This window comes from Danio rerio, chromosome 9, assembly GCF_049306965.1.
Source record: "Danio rerio strain Tuebingen ecotype United States chromosome 9, GRCz12tu, whole genome shotgun sequence".
Classification (NCBI taxonomy): domain Eukaryota; kingdom Metazoa; phylum Chordata; class Actinopteri; order Cypriniformes; family Danionidae; genus Danio; species Danio rerio.
This window is the reverse complement of record NC_133184.1, coordinates 53732501-53750000: the sequence shown is the minus strand read 5'-3', so window position 1 is coordinate 53750000 and position 17500 is coordinate 53732501. Positions and strand designations below refer to the sequence as shown.

Here is a 17500-nt window from a genome sequence, read left to right as displayed (position 1 = left end):
CAGGCTCACCAAAAATGGACAATAAAAGATTGGAGAAACGTTGCCTGGTCTGATGAGTCTCGATTTCTGCTGCAACATTCAAATGGTAGGGTAAAAATTTGGTGTCAACAACATGAAAGCATGGATCCATCCTGACTTGTATCAACGGTTCAGGCTGGAGGTGTTGATGTAATGGTGTGTGGGGATATTTTCTTGGCACTCTTTGGGCCCATTAGTACCAATTGAGCATCATTTCAACACCACAGCCTACCTGAGTATTGTTGCTGACCATGTCCATCCCTTTATGACCACAGTGTACCCATCTTCTGATGGCTACTTCCAGCAGGATAACTTGCCATGTCATAAAGCGTGAATCATCTCAGACTGGTTTCTTGAACATGACAATGAGTTCACTGTACTCAAATGGCCTCCACAGTCACCAGAACTCAATCCAATAGAGCACCTTTGAGATGTGGTGCAACAGGAGACATGGATGTGCAGCCGACAAATCTGCAGCAACTGTGTGTTGCTATCAAGTCAATATGGAGCAAAATCTCAGAGGAATATCTCCAGTACCTTGTTGAACCGATGCTATGAAGGATTAAGGCAGTTCTGAAGGCAAAAGTGGGTCCAACCTGATACCATAAGGTGTACCTAATAAAGTGGCCGGTGAGTGTAGCTATATCAGATGTAAATTTTGCAGCCCTAATAGTCAGTCTCATAAGTTTGGAGCCAAATTGAGGATGGAAACACAAAGACTTTGCAAACGATTCTATTAAAGTAGATGATTATTAAAGTTCACTCAGACATGAACTTACCCATAACTCCAGCTGGTGTTTTGAGGAACTTCCCATTGAAGTGAGAGATGACGGCTTCACATTTCTCTGTTGACTCCATCCTGCAGAAATATATTATTTATTATAGGTTCACACGTTTCAGAAACATCAATCTCTTCATTAGCGCCAGATGTAGATATTGAGGATCATTTCAAAACTCCATGCATTACATTACTAAATTAATTGTGTTCTCTTTAGTCTGTTCATTTATTCATTTTCCTTTGGCTTAGTCCCTTATTTATCAGGGGTTACCACAGTGGAATGAACTGGCAACTATTCTAGCATAAGTTTTTATGCAACGGATGCCTTTCTAGCTGCAACCCAGTACTGGGATACACCCATACACACGCACTCTTGACTTCATCGATCATCCTCTGTACCGCATGTGTTTGGACTGAGGGGAGACCGGAGCACCAGAAGGAGAGAACATGCAAACCCCACACAGAAATGCCAACTGGTCCAGCCGGGACTCGAACCAGCACCCTTCTTACTGTGAGATGACAGTGCTGACCACTGAGCCACCGTGCTGCCCAATATATTCATTCATTCATTCATTTTCTTGTCGGCTTAGTCCTTTTATTAATCCGGGGTCGCCACAGCGGAATGAACCGCCAACTTATCCAGCAAGTTTTTACGCAGCGGATGCCCTTCCAGCCGCAACCCATCTCCGGGAAACTACCCAATATAATAACAATATAATTATTAATAATAAAAATAGGTATATATAACATTTAATAATTTTCCCAGAGATGGGTTGCGGCTGGAAGGGCATCCGCTGCGTAAAAACTTGCTGGATAAGTTGGCGGTTCATTCCGCTGTGGCGACCCCGGATTAATAAAAGGGACTAAGCCGAAAAGAAAATGAATGATTTAATAATAATAATAATGATAATAACAATAATAATAATAATAATGATATATTACAATTTATAATATTTAGTATAGTCAAATAAACAGAGTATTTAGTTTCATTAGTATTTAAATTATTGATCTCTGGGAAATGCACTTCTCAAAACACATTATTCTGAACAGATCAACATTTTCTATATCGTTTTTCACCTAGAAATGTGCGTGAGATAAAACACTAAGTGCAATCAAGTTTTTACTTGTCGTAAAAGCAGCAAGACGAGTTGAGAGAGTTCAGTGCTTTTCCATGCTGAAATGTCAGATACACAGCTATATCTTAAAGGATCATGGGAGGGTCTGAAGTGTTTGTTTTTTTTGTCGCGGTGGGCAGAAAGCCAGGGGTTTTCCAGCACTTCTGATTCCCCCTACAGGCTACAGTGCTGATCTGAGATCTCAACAATACGTTTACATGGACACCAGTACTCTGACTTTAATGCGATTAAGACAATACTCTGATTAAGAGTCGACCATGTAGACAGAGATTTTTGATGACCTTAATCTGACTAAAGTCCTAATCGAACTAAACAGAAATGGAATTAAGACGTGGAGTATTCTTACTTTAGTGGCATTATTGAAGTGCAGTGCAGACATGTAAACACTGCAATCAAACTATTACCGTCATGTAGGACTTCTCACTCCATTTTATTGCGACTGGATGCACACACTGCAAATTTCCAAAAAGCACTTCCCCTTTAATCATATTACTGTCTTATTCAGATTAAGGAAACTAATTTGATTGCAGATTTCCATGTAAACGTAGTCATTAAGGGGGAATTCAGTTAATATTTGTGAAATGCGGACCCTCACCTTGCGAATCCGACCCCTCGACTGGCCCCGTTGGTGTCTCGGAGTATTCGTGTGGAGACGACCTGACCGAAGGGCTTCAGCATGGCCTCCAACTCCTGCTCATCCATGGTTAACGGCAGGTTAGAGATGTACAGGTTAGTCGGGTCCTGCTCTTGTTGCTGTTGGGAGAAAGAGAGAAAAACAGTGGGAAAAATGGTGAATATTGTGCTTTTTTTTTTTTTAACTCACAGAAAAAAACAACAATCACTTATTTAGAGTGTCAAAATAATAGCGGTATTATTCTAAGCATGAAAGCAAATGATTAAAATATGCCCTAGAATAAAATTCAATAAAACAAAAATAGAAATAAAAAGAATTAAAAGGCAGTTTATTTGCTGCTGGGAGAGATAAAAATGGACAAAAATTATCGAACTGCTATTTTATTTGGCTTAGAGTCAATAATAAGAGTGCAAAAATAAAAACTGAATAATTTTTTATTTAAACAAATAAATATATTGTGTATGAGATTATAGAGTATATATATATACTCTAGAAGGTCGCAAGAAGATCGCTAAATCGAACCATTGTTTGTATATGTGTGAATGCAAGAGTGTATGGGTGTTTGGGTTACAGCTGGGAGGGCATTCAATGTGTTAAACATATGTTGGATAAGTTGGCGGTTCATTCCGTAGTGGCAACCCCTGATTAATAAAGAGACTAAGCCGACATGAAAGAAAATAAATGAATGAGTGTATTCAGACACCAAAATGGGCAGATTCTGGAGGCTATAATAAATTATCTGATGGGTATTTTGAGATTAAACTTTACAGGAGACACTCTGTCATTCTGGAGAAACAAAAGGCTTGTCTTACATCTTGTAAAATGGGGTAAAATAGGTGCCCTTCAGGATAAAACAACTAAATAAAATAAAAAAGGTTAGTTGCTTCTGGGAGAGGTAACAATGGACAAAAAAAAAAAAAGAATAAATATGATAAATATTGATATTACCATTATATTATTATTGTTATTATTATTATTTATTATTAATTTTTTCATCATCATTACTTAATTATTATTATTATTATTTAATTATTATTAATATTAATAAATATTATTTAATAACAGACTATTATTAATTAATGCTAAAAAAACTCAATAACATATATTTTAAAAAGACATGTTCTAAATATATTTTACATTTAAAATGCATTACTAATGTTTTATTAACCTTTGCATTTGTTTTTTTCCTTCGCAAATCTCTCTGTGTTGTTGACAAATTCAAACAATTTCGAACACAATTTTTATTTTAATATATAATGTTTTATTTAATAAACAATTTCTACCAAAAATACAATCATTCAAATTAAATCAATTGATAAAAAGTCACCAAATGCTGTCGCACAGTACTTCATTCATTTTCCTTCGGCTTAGTCCCTTATTAATCAGGGGTCGCCACAGCCGATTGAACTGCCAACTATTTCAACATATGTTTTATGTAATCGATGCCCTTCCAGCCGCAACCTAGTACTGGTAAACACCCACACACACTCATTCACACTCATTCACACTATGAACAATTTAGTTTACTCAATTCCCCTGTAGTGCACGTGTTTGGACTGTGGGGGAAACTGAAGCACCCGGAGAAAACCCACGCCAACACATGAGAGACAACATGCAAACTCCACACAGAAATGCCAACTGGCCCAGCTGGGGCTTGAACCAGTGACCTTCTTGCTGTGAGGCCACAGTGCTAACCACTGAGCCACCGTGTCACCCAGCACAGTACTTAGAAGATAAAATCTAACAGGTTACATGAATCACAGTTCTTTCTGTAATTTGTCATCAGTTTATGGATTACAATTCTTAAGTAATTAAATTAGGATAGATCAAAGTGCCTCAAAATGATTTCTGCATAATAACTTAAGAACTTAAACTGTTTTGAATATTCAAAAAGGTGTGCAAAGCAGAGGCAAACATTGTTTTGCAGAACCACTTGGTGAAGGTTTTGTTTAAAAGTGTGTTAAAGCTCCCTTCTGAACAAAGAAACCCACACACACACACACACTTTTGTGAAAAGTGGGGACATTACATACTGTAGGTTTCCATTCATTTTATACGGTCCAAACTGTATATTGCATTGCCCTCACCCCACCCCAAACCTAAACCCAACCATCACAGGAGACTGTGTGCAGCTTTACTCTCAGATTAAACTTATTCTGTAGGATTTATAAGCATTTTGAGAAATGAGAAAATATTTCACCTCCTTGTTGTAATACCCGTGTCATACCTAGGGTTGTAACAATATACCGGTATGACGGTCTACCACGATTTGAACGTGCACGATTATCATACCATGAACAATTGCATATCAACGGTTTTAACCCTTAAAGAGCGAGACAGCCGCCCGCGGCTAAAAATAAGTATTGCTCTTAAATGTTTAATAACTTTTGATCCGCTGATCCGATTCATAAGATTCAAAGATTGGCATAAAGAACAGAATCTCAGCTTTCCAGTGCTGTATCACATAACATTCGCGGCTCAGGAGGCTCCGGAATCAGTGCGGTTACGTCATCAAAATTTGACAACGCTGATTTGACAAAGAAACGCTCGTCACTGTGTCTCCGGACAAACCAGACATGATACATTGATGCATTGTCCCTCCTCCATGCCCAGATTGGTTCAAACTCGCTATATCACAACCAATAAGCATAGGTTTCGCTTTTGTTTGTGGACCAACACTGAGCTTTTTGAACAACACGGAATGAGAGATAGGCATACATTTATGTATAAAACGCAAAAAAAAAAAAGTTTTGCATGAAATAATTCTCATACTAAGTACTTTTGCATGCACAGCAGCACAGAAACATGACAAAACAGTGACACAGCAAAGACGAACTGCTGCTCTTGCTGTTGTCAAAAGACGCAAATGAAGGTGCAGCTGTTTGTCTGCATTGCAGACAACCATATCCAAATCCATATCCACAGACAACCATATCCATGCTGGCACATAAAACCTAAGGATGTTCCATATTGAATCTAGTTTCGTTATGTAACTATATATAGTATAGTAAATATTTATATCTATTTTTTTACTGAGGATTTGCACCATGTTTATTTGGACTTTATTTGGACTTTGACACATTATTTATTATTTTCTTATTTTTTATTTGTTCATTGTAAGTGGTGTTGTTTATAGTAACTGAAAATATATTATTTGGAAAAAGTCAAATTTGCTTCACTGTTCTATTATTTTGTAACATTTGTAACATACCGTATACCGCGAAACTGTCAAACCGTGGTATTGTTTTAGACGATTATCATACCGTAAAAAATTCATACCGTTACAACCCTAGTCATACCTATGTCATTATACAGATTTGTGTCCTGATACGTCACAAAAACACGTACACACACACACACACACACACACACACACACACACCTGTAAAACCACCTCAGTCCTACAGATCTTATCATTCACACACACACTTCCAGAGCGCCGTCACACTTTATACACACTTTATCAGTTAACGCACGAACACCTGCAGATCTGACAACAGCAATCACTGACCATACACACCTGCCCGTCAATAAGCACTACTTACACAACCTAAGTGCATTACAAAAACACTCACACCTCGAGAGCAGAATACAATAAATACACAAAATGCTTAATAGAGTGTGTGTGGAACAAGACATTGGGTCAAAAGGATCTTAAAGTCAGGCAGAAGTTATAGAGTTCCTCTAACGAAGATTCCAAATGCAATACAAATACATATTCACTCATACACTACAGCCAACTTAGTTTTTTTAATTCCCCTATAGCGCATGTGTTTGGACAGTGGGGGAAACCAGAGCACCTGGGGCAAACCCACGCCAACATGGGGAGAACATGCAAACTCCACACAGAAATGCCAACTGACCAAGCCGAGGTTCGAACCAGCAACCCAAAGCAGCTTAATAAAGATGAAGAATAAAAATCCACAACACAACTGAATACCATTATAAGCATAGCAGAAAACCAGCAGTGCTTTATATTTATTCCTTCAAACTGAACTGTTATACAGCAAAGCTGATATGTAAATACATGAGTACAGGTGAATTAAATTCATAAATGAGGTTTAAGTGAAAACAAGTCTACCACTGTTGACTCCCAGGCTAATAAAGGGTAAGCATTAATATTGATGAGCAGCTCATTTGCATGCAGCTCCTAACCGACGCCCCCAATCCATTCTGTGCAGTGAAACATTGACTGATTTCCTGCTGTAGTTTCCCTTCCATCAGCAGAAATAGAGTGTGAGAGAGAGAGTGAGAGAGAGAAAGAGAGAATTTGAATTTTCAACACGCCTTTAATAAACATTTTAAAGACGTTATACAATCAAATGTTACACATAAAAATTAAAAACAGCCTAAAAAATCATAAACTCTAAATTTTCATCACAAATTTGACATAAAACTCCTTTGTAACACCAAATTTTTTTAAAACACATAAGATCACCCATTGTTTTGTAATACTGGAAATCAATTAAAATTCTGGATTTCACCAAGGTAAAAAAAAAAGTTTTTAAACAGCCACTTGAGTTTTGCTCAACTTGTATTTTTCTAGTGTCATAAATTGCCATTTTTGCTTGACCCGAAAGAAAATTTAATAACAAAAAAAAAAGAGAAAGAGAGAGAGAGAGAGAGAGAGAGAAAAAGATAATTTTGAATACACTTTTATTTAATACAAAAATTTTAAACTACAACATGTTTCATTGCTTTAAACAAACACATTTCAAAATCACACTATATTTTCTTCAAAAATCAATACATTATTTTCAACCCAACACAACATATTTTTTACACTCCACATGTCTTCAAACTTGTCCAACTCGTTCATTGACAAATAAAAATTAAAATCATGCCTTATTCTTACTCTGATAAGCCCTTTAAAAATCAGTTCAACTTTATGATTGGTCTCATACAAAATCTTGTGCCTCCTACTCATGTATATATCCATTTTTGCTTGTCCTAATATAAAATTTAACAGACGCCCTTTTCCTTTTTCTTTCTTTCCATATTTAAAACCAAACACAAACACAGCTTTTGTAAACATCTCATCAACAGAAAGGAAAATAACCTCCAATAAATTGAATAAAGACCCCAGTCTTTCACTGAAAGAGAGAGAAAGACAGAGAGAGAGAGAGAGAGAGAGAGAGAGAGAGAGAGAGAGAGAGTACATGTACAGAAGTATTTACAGCCTTTGCTATGAAGCTCTAAATTGAGCTCAGGCACATTTTGTTTCCACTGATCATTCTTGAGATGTTTCAGCAGCTTCATTAGAGTTCACCTGTGGTCAATTCAGTTGATTTGACATGATTTGAAAAGGCATACACCCGTCTGTAAGTTCCCTATAATCCTATAATTAAGCATTCGACTACTTTAGTAAATGTTTGTGCTCATTTAAGAGAAAATTTGTTGTGTTTAAAATAATAAACACGCAGGACGGAGCAAAAAAAAAAAAAAAAAAAAAACACAAAAAAACCCCCCAAAAAAACAGAAGCACTTTTCCGACAGTCCCTTACTGAGAGCTCCGCTCAGTGCGAGCTCTCCCGGCTCAACGCATATTGCAAGGGCTTAAAGGGAGCAGTGGTCATTATATCGAGTGAATAAAAGAAAAAGACAGCTGTGAAACAGAACCAGCTTTGTCTTTTTGTAGGAAACACACTTTAGATCTTTTTAGGGTAAGAGGTTGAGTTATTGCCGTCTATCACTGAATGTGTGTCAGGAATATCGAAAACAAAACCAAATTAACCGCGCTCATTTCTGGCGCCCCCCTGGATGTACGGCGCCCTTGGCATTTGCCTATACTGCCTATGCCACGGGCCAGCCCTGGCCACAATGACATACTAATCTAAAAGTCTTCTGAAAATCAAACCAAAACAGAATATTTCTCACAAATGCAATGTAGCAATATTAAATTAAAGACAATCAGAATGTCTCCAAGTTTTAAAAGCTATAATAAACAACCTCTATGCACACATAAATGTATGCATTAAAACATGGAGAACTTTTAAACTAATGTTATTATGAGGATGTAAGAAGAACAATTAACCCATATTGCTAAATAGTTAATAAATGTTAATTTTGTTAAACGTTTTTTTTTTTTTTTTTTTAAGATGGATTTGTAGGTTGTACTGATTGGCCATAGCTTTACATGGACAATTACTAAAAACTATGACGCGTTTAAAAGTCTTTAAGACCCACAACAGCATATTTCAGTGAATTTTTTTAAGGCCTTTGTGGCGAGGGGGCGTGGCCGAGAGCCGTGGGAACGGAGTGAGGACGCCGCGTAAGTGGATACACCTGCGGTGCGCACCTCCCTCGAATCCCACGGAAGGAGCTCTGGACCATAAAAGGAGGAACGATGGCAGAGGAAGCCGGGAGAGGACCGGGCCCGGGCATATTGTTTTACTTTTGCTTTCAGTTTGACGGCAGTCTCCGTGAGGAGACTGTTATTAATAAAAATTTTAAAACTGCGTCGGTTCTCCGCCTCCTTTTTCTCGGCTAAACTAAAACTAAACTAAAACTAAAACTTTTTCCCTTTGAATACAATATATTATATTTTTAAAAAACATTTAAAATATTTTGTAGAAGTAAATATGTCAGGCTGCTGTCTTCATTAGTTTCAAAAACCAGATTTCTTCACAATGTAAAATAGCATCTTTGGATGTTTTTTCCTGCTGGCGATACTGTTTTCCTAAAAAGCTGAAAAAAAAGTGAAGTTTATTTATGAACTAATTTCAAGAAGATCACGTGCTTTTGATTGCTCGCAGCCGGCTCTGCATTATTTAATTTATGATTCCCCAATCACTATCTGTTCATTAGCTACAGCAGGGGAGTTCTCGAGATCTACCTGAGCTCAAACTCCCCTCTCGCCTTGCAACAAGAGGGAGCCCCGGGCTCGAGGATCTTATGAGCTCAGCGCTCTCTCCCGGGACAGCGTGCCAAACAAGCTTTATAAACAATCATCAGCTAAGTGTGAACTCTTGAAACGTAAATAAAAAAATCTTACACATACCTTAAGAGCAGTATTACAGAAAATATTAGAGGTTTTATAACCTTGACCTATCCAGACCGCAGCATACCTTGAAAACGGTTATCGTCCCATGCCAAAGTGTGTATAATGCATATGTTTCTTTACATTTTTAACATTATTATTGTTATTATTATTAATATTACTATCATCACTATTGTTATTTGCCTCATCCTAGTTCTCCTAATGACATAAATCACAAGTTTAGCTTGTCCAAAAATGAAATTAATCAGCTATCAACTTACTCTTTGCTTCTGACAATATTTTATCTCTAAAATAAACACACTGGGAGTGAAATTTCCTATATATATATATATATATATATATATATATATATATATATATATATATATATATATATATATATATATATATATATATATATATATATATATATATACACACTTGAAGTCAGAATTATTAGCCCCCTTTGATTTTTTTTCTTTTTTTAAATATTTCCCAAATGATGTTTAACAGAGCAAGGAAATTTTCACAGTATGTCTGATAATATTTTTTCTTCTGGAGAAAGTCTTATTTGTTTTATTTCGGCTAGATTGAAGCAGTTATTAATTTTTTTAAAAACATTTTTTGGGACAAAATTATTAGCCCCTTTAAGCCTTTTTTTTTTTGATAGTCTACAGAAAAAAACCATCGTCATACAATAACTTGCCTAATTACCCTAACCTGCCTAGTTAACCTAATTAACCTAGTTAAGCCTTTAAATGTCACTTTAAGCTGTATAGAAGTGTCTTGAAAAATCTAGTAAAATTTTATTTACTGTCATCATGGCAAAGATAAAATAAATCAGTTATTAGAGATGAGTTATTAAAACTATTATGCTTAGAAATATGCTGAAACAATCTTCCCTCCATTAAACAGATATTGGGGAAAAAAAATAAACAGGGGCGCTAATAATTCAGGTGGGCTAATAATTCTGACTTCAACTGTATATATATATATTTATTTTATATTGACTTTTTTTTACCCTGCTCTGTACATTTTGGCAATATGTACCCATGTATGTCAGCCCATAAAGTGAATTGAGAGAGAGAGCGAGAAAGAGAGAGAGAGAGAGAGAGAGAAAGAGTGTGTGTGTGTCTCCCAGGGGACAAAAGGGCCGCTACATTAATATTCATTAACATCCTACTGCGCTCAATCTCCACCCCGAAGAGACGGAGGGAAAATGAGCAGAACAAAAAGAAGACAAGAGAGAGGCGGGACTGGATTACTCAAGTAATACGCTGACAGAAGAAATCAGCAGAGCACCATTAGGGAACAATGGCAGAGGGCCGAACCCAGAGAAACAAACCAAACAGTCATTAAAGACAGTGTTTAAACATACAAATGGAGCTATCAGGAGCAGTGATGTCCAGAACTGCAGTAACTACCTAAAGACAGGGTGCGAGTTACCCTAAATAATGCTTGATCCACCCTGAAGGACATCAAAACAACATGTGTGTGTGTTATTCTGTATCTTTAAGGTGGCCTATTATGCAAAAATAATTTTTTATAAGCGGTTTATACACAGTTGTGTGTCAACAGTGTGTAAATATAGTCAGCATCTAATGGTAAACATTCATTAATTCTATTTTTTATAATCAGATTTGATGATAACAGTCTGCAGAAACAATTTGAGTGACATTCTCCCTTTGTATGTGTCATCAGAGGGGGAAAGCCCCGCCCACTAGTGACCATCTCTCCCTCATTTGCATAAACAGCCCTGAGTGAGAAGCAGCAGTCCGCCATCAGCAACTAAGAGGATTATAAATGTGGAGTTTTAGGACTCTGAAAATAAACAAAGGAGTCTCCATTAATGACTTTTATCTGAGACACTAGCTATATTTCCATTAGTGATGGGAAGTTCGGATCATTTTACTGACTCGGATCTTTGAGTCTCGTTCATCGTATATTTTTTCGAGTCGTTTCGTTCATTTGGTTCAATTTGCTAAAATGTTATTTAAATGAACGGCCCATCACTAGTTTCCATCCACCTATTTTTATGCGCATAAAAAACGGTTGATGGAAACGCCATGATGCGCATGTAACGGAGGCCAGCTAGTGTGTGCTGTGCAGGTAAACCTCACTCCTCTGACCTCTAAAGGTGCTCTAGCTACAGACGCTAGAGGCCATGGTCTTTAGCCTCCTTGGTAGAGCAACCGACTCCCATGCGGAAGGTTGCCAGTTCAAAACCAGCTCGGAGCAGGTTGGGTGGCGTAGGACCAGCAGGGTTACACGCATACATTTTGAAAATGCGCATAAAAAACTTATTGGCATGACCGAGTAGAATAAACTTTTTATTCGACAAGAAAAGTTGCGCACCATCTACGATGAAAACACTTTTACCGCACATATTTCAGCATGCGCATTAAAAAGTGTCGTGCGATTTTGTGATAAGAGATCATGTGATGATTAAAATGTTTGTAAATGGCCAAACCAGCAGGCTGAACATACTGTAATCCATCTGAACTGTTGTTTTGGTCATTCTACAACGCCTGAACTGTTTCAGTATTAATGTTATTATATTATTAATGACCTTCAGAATCAAGAGAGTCTGTGCTCCGCGCCTGGCACCTTCAAACACCACCGCACGTTCACTGCGTGTCAGGATTTGCCTTCTGAGGCGCAAGTTATTTATTAAATGAAGACAAGATTGACTCCGCTTCTATCACAGTAAATTCAGTTTTTACTGTTGATATTTGGCGGCAGTTATTCAGGTAGTGATGATTTTGTTCGCTTTGAATGGAAACACTGCTTTATTCGCACGTCTTTTATGCGATAATCCAGTTTTGAACAAAGTTCATTCGCATTTTTGGATGGAAACATAGCTACTGACGCACACATGTTCAGTTTTACACACAGAAAACATTAGTCCTGTTTTAATTCTGCCACTATGCTGACACACAGGCATTTGTAGCTCTGTAGCTAGCTCTTAAATAGAGCACAATCTCATTTGAATTTAAAGCGACAGTTGTCAAAATTGCACAAATTGGATCAAAGTTTTATGCTGCGTTCACACCAGATGCAGAAGAGGAGTCAAGCGCGAGTGATTTACATGTTAAGTCAATGCAGGGACACAAATAGACATCCTGCGGTGCGATACGCACGAATGACACGATTCACGCGACTGAAGTGGTGCGAGTTGAGTGTTTTGCACGATTTACGTGCTTAAAAAACGCGCATCACACGTTTAGCTCAAATCACTCGATCTTGAAAATCTGAACTTCAATGGACTATACGCAACGTTAACCAATCAGGAGCTTGCTCTTGTGGGGCCGTGATTATGACGTAGGGCCTGTTGGGTGTCCTGGGGCAAAATCCTCCTGCCGACACCGACAACAGTCCATCAAACTGGGCTCGGCTCAGTCTGAAGCATCGCTGAAAGCCTCCATCATCAAGCTTAAGTTTCTGGAGCAGTTTATGAGAGGTGCTGGGTGCACATCTGAAAAGATGCAGTGGACTCAGACACGGCTCCAAACAAATTGATGCGGTTTTTCAGCCTTCATAAGGCACATAAACACAGCTATTCTCTCAATAAAAACTTTGTTAGGGCCTCCTCACACTTAGGCCGTACTCACACTAGGTACAGTTGCCTCGAACCGGGCCAAAGCACGCTTCTCCCCCCTCCCGTCTCCCCCGACGGCCCGCGCTCACACCATATCGGGCCTCGGCACGCTTACGTCATCGCTGCTGCTCTGTTCAGTGAAGCGCTCTCTATGGCAAGCCTTTTTAGCATTTAAATCTTTGTTCTGACTCCATAAATATATTTAGAGATATCTCTTTGACTAGTCATAATTATAATTCGACTAGTCAGAATAACAATTAGAGATATCTGCAATTACAATTGTACAAGTACGAAATCAGATTGGAGATATCTGCAAATATATTATGACTAGTCATATTCCTCTATTGACTTTCATTGAAAAATATTTGCAGATATCTCTAACTGAATTTTGACTAGTCACAATTGTAATTAGAGATATCTCTGAGTTTTTACTAGTCATAATACATTTGGAGATGTCTTTAATTCATCATATTTAGAGATATTTACAAATATATTTGAAGATCTCCAATTAATTTACTAATAGTCGAATTACAGTTGTAGATATCTTGAATTGGATTTTTGACGAGTCAAAACTCATTTAGAGATATCTGCAAATTTTTAAATGGAAGTCAATGGAGGAATATGACTAGTCATAATATATTTGCAGATATCTCCAATCTGATTTCGTACTAGTACAATTGTAATTGTAATTGTAAACCTGCTGTATGTGCTTTCAGGAACTTTGATGTGGAGGCTGAAGTATGAGAAGGAGCGCTATCCTGCTGGAGAATTTGCCCTCTCCTGTGGTTTGTAATGTAATGGGCAGCACAAATGTCTTGATACCTCAGGCTGTTGATGTTGCCATCCACTCTGCAGATCTCTCGCACACCCCCATACTGAATATAACCCCAAAACCTTGATTTTTCCTTCACCAAACTTGACTGATTTCTGTGGGAATCTTGGCCCATGCTGGTTCCAGTAGATCTTCTGCAGTATTGGTGATGACTGGGATGCAGCTCAACAGATGATTCATTCTGCCACTTCTCTAAATAATCAACTAGAGGTCAAGTTGCTCTTACAACTGGGATCGACGACAAGACTTTTGTCAGGGAGTGTATATATTAAAAAGACAAACAATAGACTCGTGTACAACATGATTATGAAATATGAAAATCACAGCAGACTAGTATGAAGCAGTGTGGAGCTGTGCAGGAAACAGTGCCTGTGTGTGTGCCTGCATGTGTGCGTCACCTGCTAACAATTTACTCTACATGAACTCCACGTGACTTCGACAGAAAAAGCACACAATATGTGTGTGGAGTAAGTGTGTGTCAGACGCAGATGGCACGAGAGAAAGTGAGAGGGAAGGAAAACGCCTAGTGTGTATGTGTGAAGGAGAACGCATGGGCATATGTGAGAGTGAGAGAATGCAGAATGGCGTATTACTATTCCTGAGCTATACAGTGTGTATAATGTGAACATTAGGTAAGGTTTTTATATGCATAGAAAATCTGGATGGAAAATAAATGCAGTGCACAACAGAAAACATGGTGTGTGATACTATATGCAGTGCACTCGATGAATGCAATATCTTTGCATCCAAAATGCAATTTCTCTTATGATTAATGAAAAGACGACTGCTGAATTAAACATGAGACCTAATGAAACCACATGACTGCAATGCAGTGTAAGTAATATTGCATGAAGTAGACACATACAGTAATTTGCACACACAATACATGACTTTTGCACATGCACAGATGTCAAAAAGAAAAAAAACAGCAATGGTTCTCAAAGGGGAGGTCGGGACCCCCCGAGGGGTCGTGGGACAACAAAGAGAGAGAGGGGGGGGGGGGGGGGGTATTGGGGGTTTAGTCATTTTTTAAAATCTATTTATTTATTTTTAAACTTAAGAATTACCATATATCCATAACCTACCGAAGAGGAAAAATAGTCATCTATATTTACTATATCAGGGCTCAACAATAAGGACTGCCCGATGACAGTAGACAGGATTGTTACTGACCCGATCTGTGCTGCCTTGTCACAAAATGTTAAATTTGCCTGCGACTATTTGTCAATTTCGTAGGAATACAGTCTTAGAATCGAGAAACAGTTTGTGCTTTTAAGCCTTTAAATGCTACCTTATTATTTCGGTTACTCTTATCTGATTGGATGTTGTGAGCATGTTGTTTATTGTAACCTGGTTAAAACCAGTACAGCAAAGTGACGGCAACATCACATTATGAGGCTTAAAAGAATGTCTTGGAAGCAGACATTTATGTGGGTACAGCACGACGATTTGCTCATTATACAATAATTAACATTTTTAAAATATTTAAATTCTGGTTAGAATGAAACACATTTTTGACAATATTTAAAACAAGTGGCTAAGAAATAGCTATTAACTTTTACTTTTTTTTTGGTGGGCCAGTAAAAATATTTGCAGGGCAAGTAAAAATCCAAACCGCTGGCCCAATCGGGCGAGTAGAAAAAATCCTTAGCGTTGAACACTGTATATACCAGGGGTCACCAATCTCGGTCCTGGAGGGCCGGTGTCCCTGCAGGGTTTAGCTCCAACTTGCCTGAACGCACCTGCCTGGATGATTCAAGTATACCAAGTAAGACCTTGATTAGCTTGTTCAGGTGTGTTTGATTAAGGTTGGAACAAAAATCTGCAGGACACCGGCCCTCCAGGAACAAGTTTGGTGACCAGTGGTATATACTATTGTATATAGTTACTATAGGTGCTTAAAGTTAATAGTTCTGATGATCGAACCCTGGGGTGATTACATTATATTAAAGACACAGCGATAGCGTCAGATGCAGCAGATTGATTTTATAACACCAGGTTAAACATCCTGGCACATTTACAGCACTGAAATACACACAAAAAAATTTTTACGAAGAATAGGCTTGGGTCTGTTGGTGTGTGTGCGCCATTGCATTCAAGGTTTCTGTATTAAATGCTAAATGCAGGTAGATTTCAGCTTTGGCGGGTTAGACAGACACCTCCACTAGCCACTTTGGCAGGTTGAAAATCATTTTTACATTGTAGTCTTCCTAAAGCAGGGTTCGACAATAAGGATGGCCCAATATTTGTGGAAATATGATCTTTGAATCGAGATTGCAATGCAGTGTAAGTAATATTGCATGAAGTAGACACATACATTAGTTTGCACACACAATACATGACTTTTGCACGTGCACAGACGTCAAAAAGAAGAAAACACAGGAAATAAACAGTGGTTCTTAAAGTGGAGGTCGGGACCCCCCGAGGGGTCGCGGGACAATAAGGGGGTGGGGGGGTGGGGTAAACCATAAGAATTAACATGTTTTATCCATAACCTACTGAAGAGAAAAAAAGTCATTTATAGATACTATATACTATTGTATATAGTTACTATAGTTGCTTAAAGTTACTAGTTCTATTAGATTGCAAACCCTGGGGTGATTACATTATATCAAAGACAATAGCGTCAGATGCAGCAGATTGATTTTACCACCAGGTTACACATTCTGGCACATTTACAACACTAAAAATTAAATGATGAATAGACTTGGGTCTATTGGTGTGTGTGCGCCATTACATGCAAGGTTTCTGTATTTATAACCAGGGCTTTACATTAACACCCGCCAACTCGCTAAATGCGGGTAGATTTCAGCTTTGGCGGGTTAGACAGACACCTCCACTAGCCACTTTGGCAGGTTGGAAATAATTTTTACATTGTAGTCTTCTTAAAGCAGGGTTCGACAATAAGGATGGGCCAATATGCGTGCAAATGTGATCTTTGAATCGAGAAGCAGCACTACTGACAAAAATAACTGTGTTCGCGCAAGCAAAAGCAGGTGAATACCTTATGAGAGGATGATTACTTGTGCGCACAGGTGACGTGATGCTTCTGTTAAAAAGCGTGTGCGCGCCCGTTTACTTGCGTAAAACAACATTGTGTAGAGGAAGCGCAACTGGTGCGAGCGGTTCTCTTTGAAATAGACTAGACAAAAAGCGATGCTCGTGTAAGCAGCACAGCTTTTGTAAGCAGCAGCAGCAGCAGTCAGTGGTTTCGTTTGAATTATTCTCAGGCACATGATCTCCTTTCAGTATCACTCGTGGTATGTTTTTAATAAAAAGTGCATGTATACAGCTATATATTTGCTTGTTTTGACACATTTAAAATGTGGCTATAAGAAATAATTATTTCTTTTTGGTGTGGTCAGAGATGAATTTGGTAAATCCTTAACATTGAGCCCTAAATAAGTCATGTGACATAAAAACCAATTGCAATGCGACACAACCCATTTGCTCATGCACAGAGAGCTAGCTCACACACAACACACTCAGACAGTGAAATAAATGAGGAGCATGTGGACAACACAA

At 38.0% G+C, this 17500-nt stretch overlaps 1 protein-coding gene across 5 annotated transcripts in view; it reads right to left on the bottom strand.

Moving 5' to 3' along the window:
• The window catches only part of rbms1b (RNA binding motif, single stranded interacting protein 1b), a 447127-nt gene that overhangs the window by 25435 nt on the left and 404192 nt on the right, over positions 1-17500 (bottom strand). For all 5 annotated transcript variants that reach the window (XM_073913292.1, XM_073913289.1, XM_073913288.1 and 2 more), the window contains exons 5-6: positions 2528-2685; positions 798-877 (exon numbers count right to left, since the gene is read on the bottom strand). In XM_073913292.1, the coding sequence (XP_073769393.1) occupies positions 798-877; positions 2528-2685 (238 nt within the window). The remainder of the gene's footprint in view (positions 1-797; positions 878-2527; positions 2686-17500) is intronic.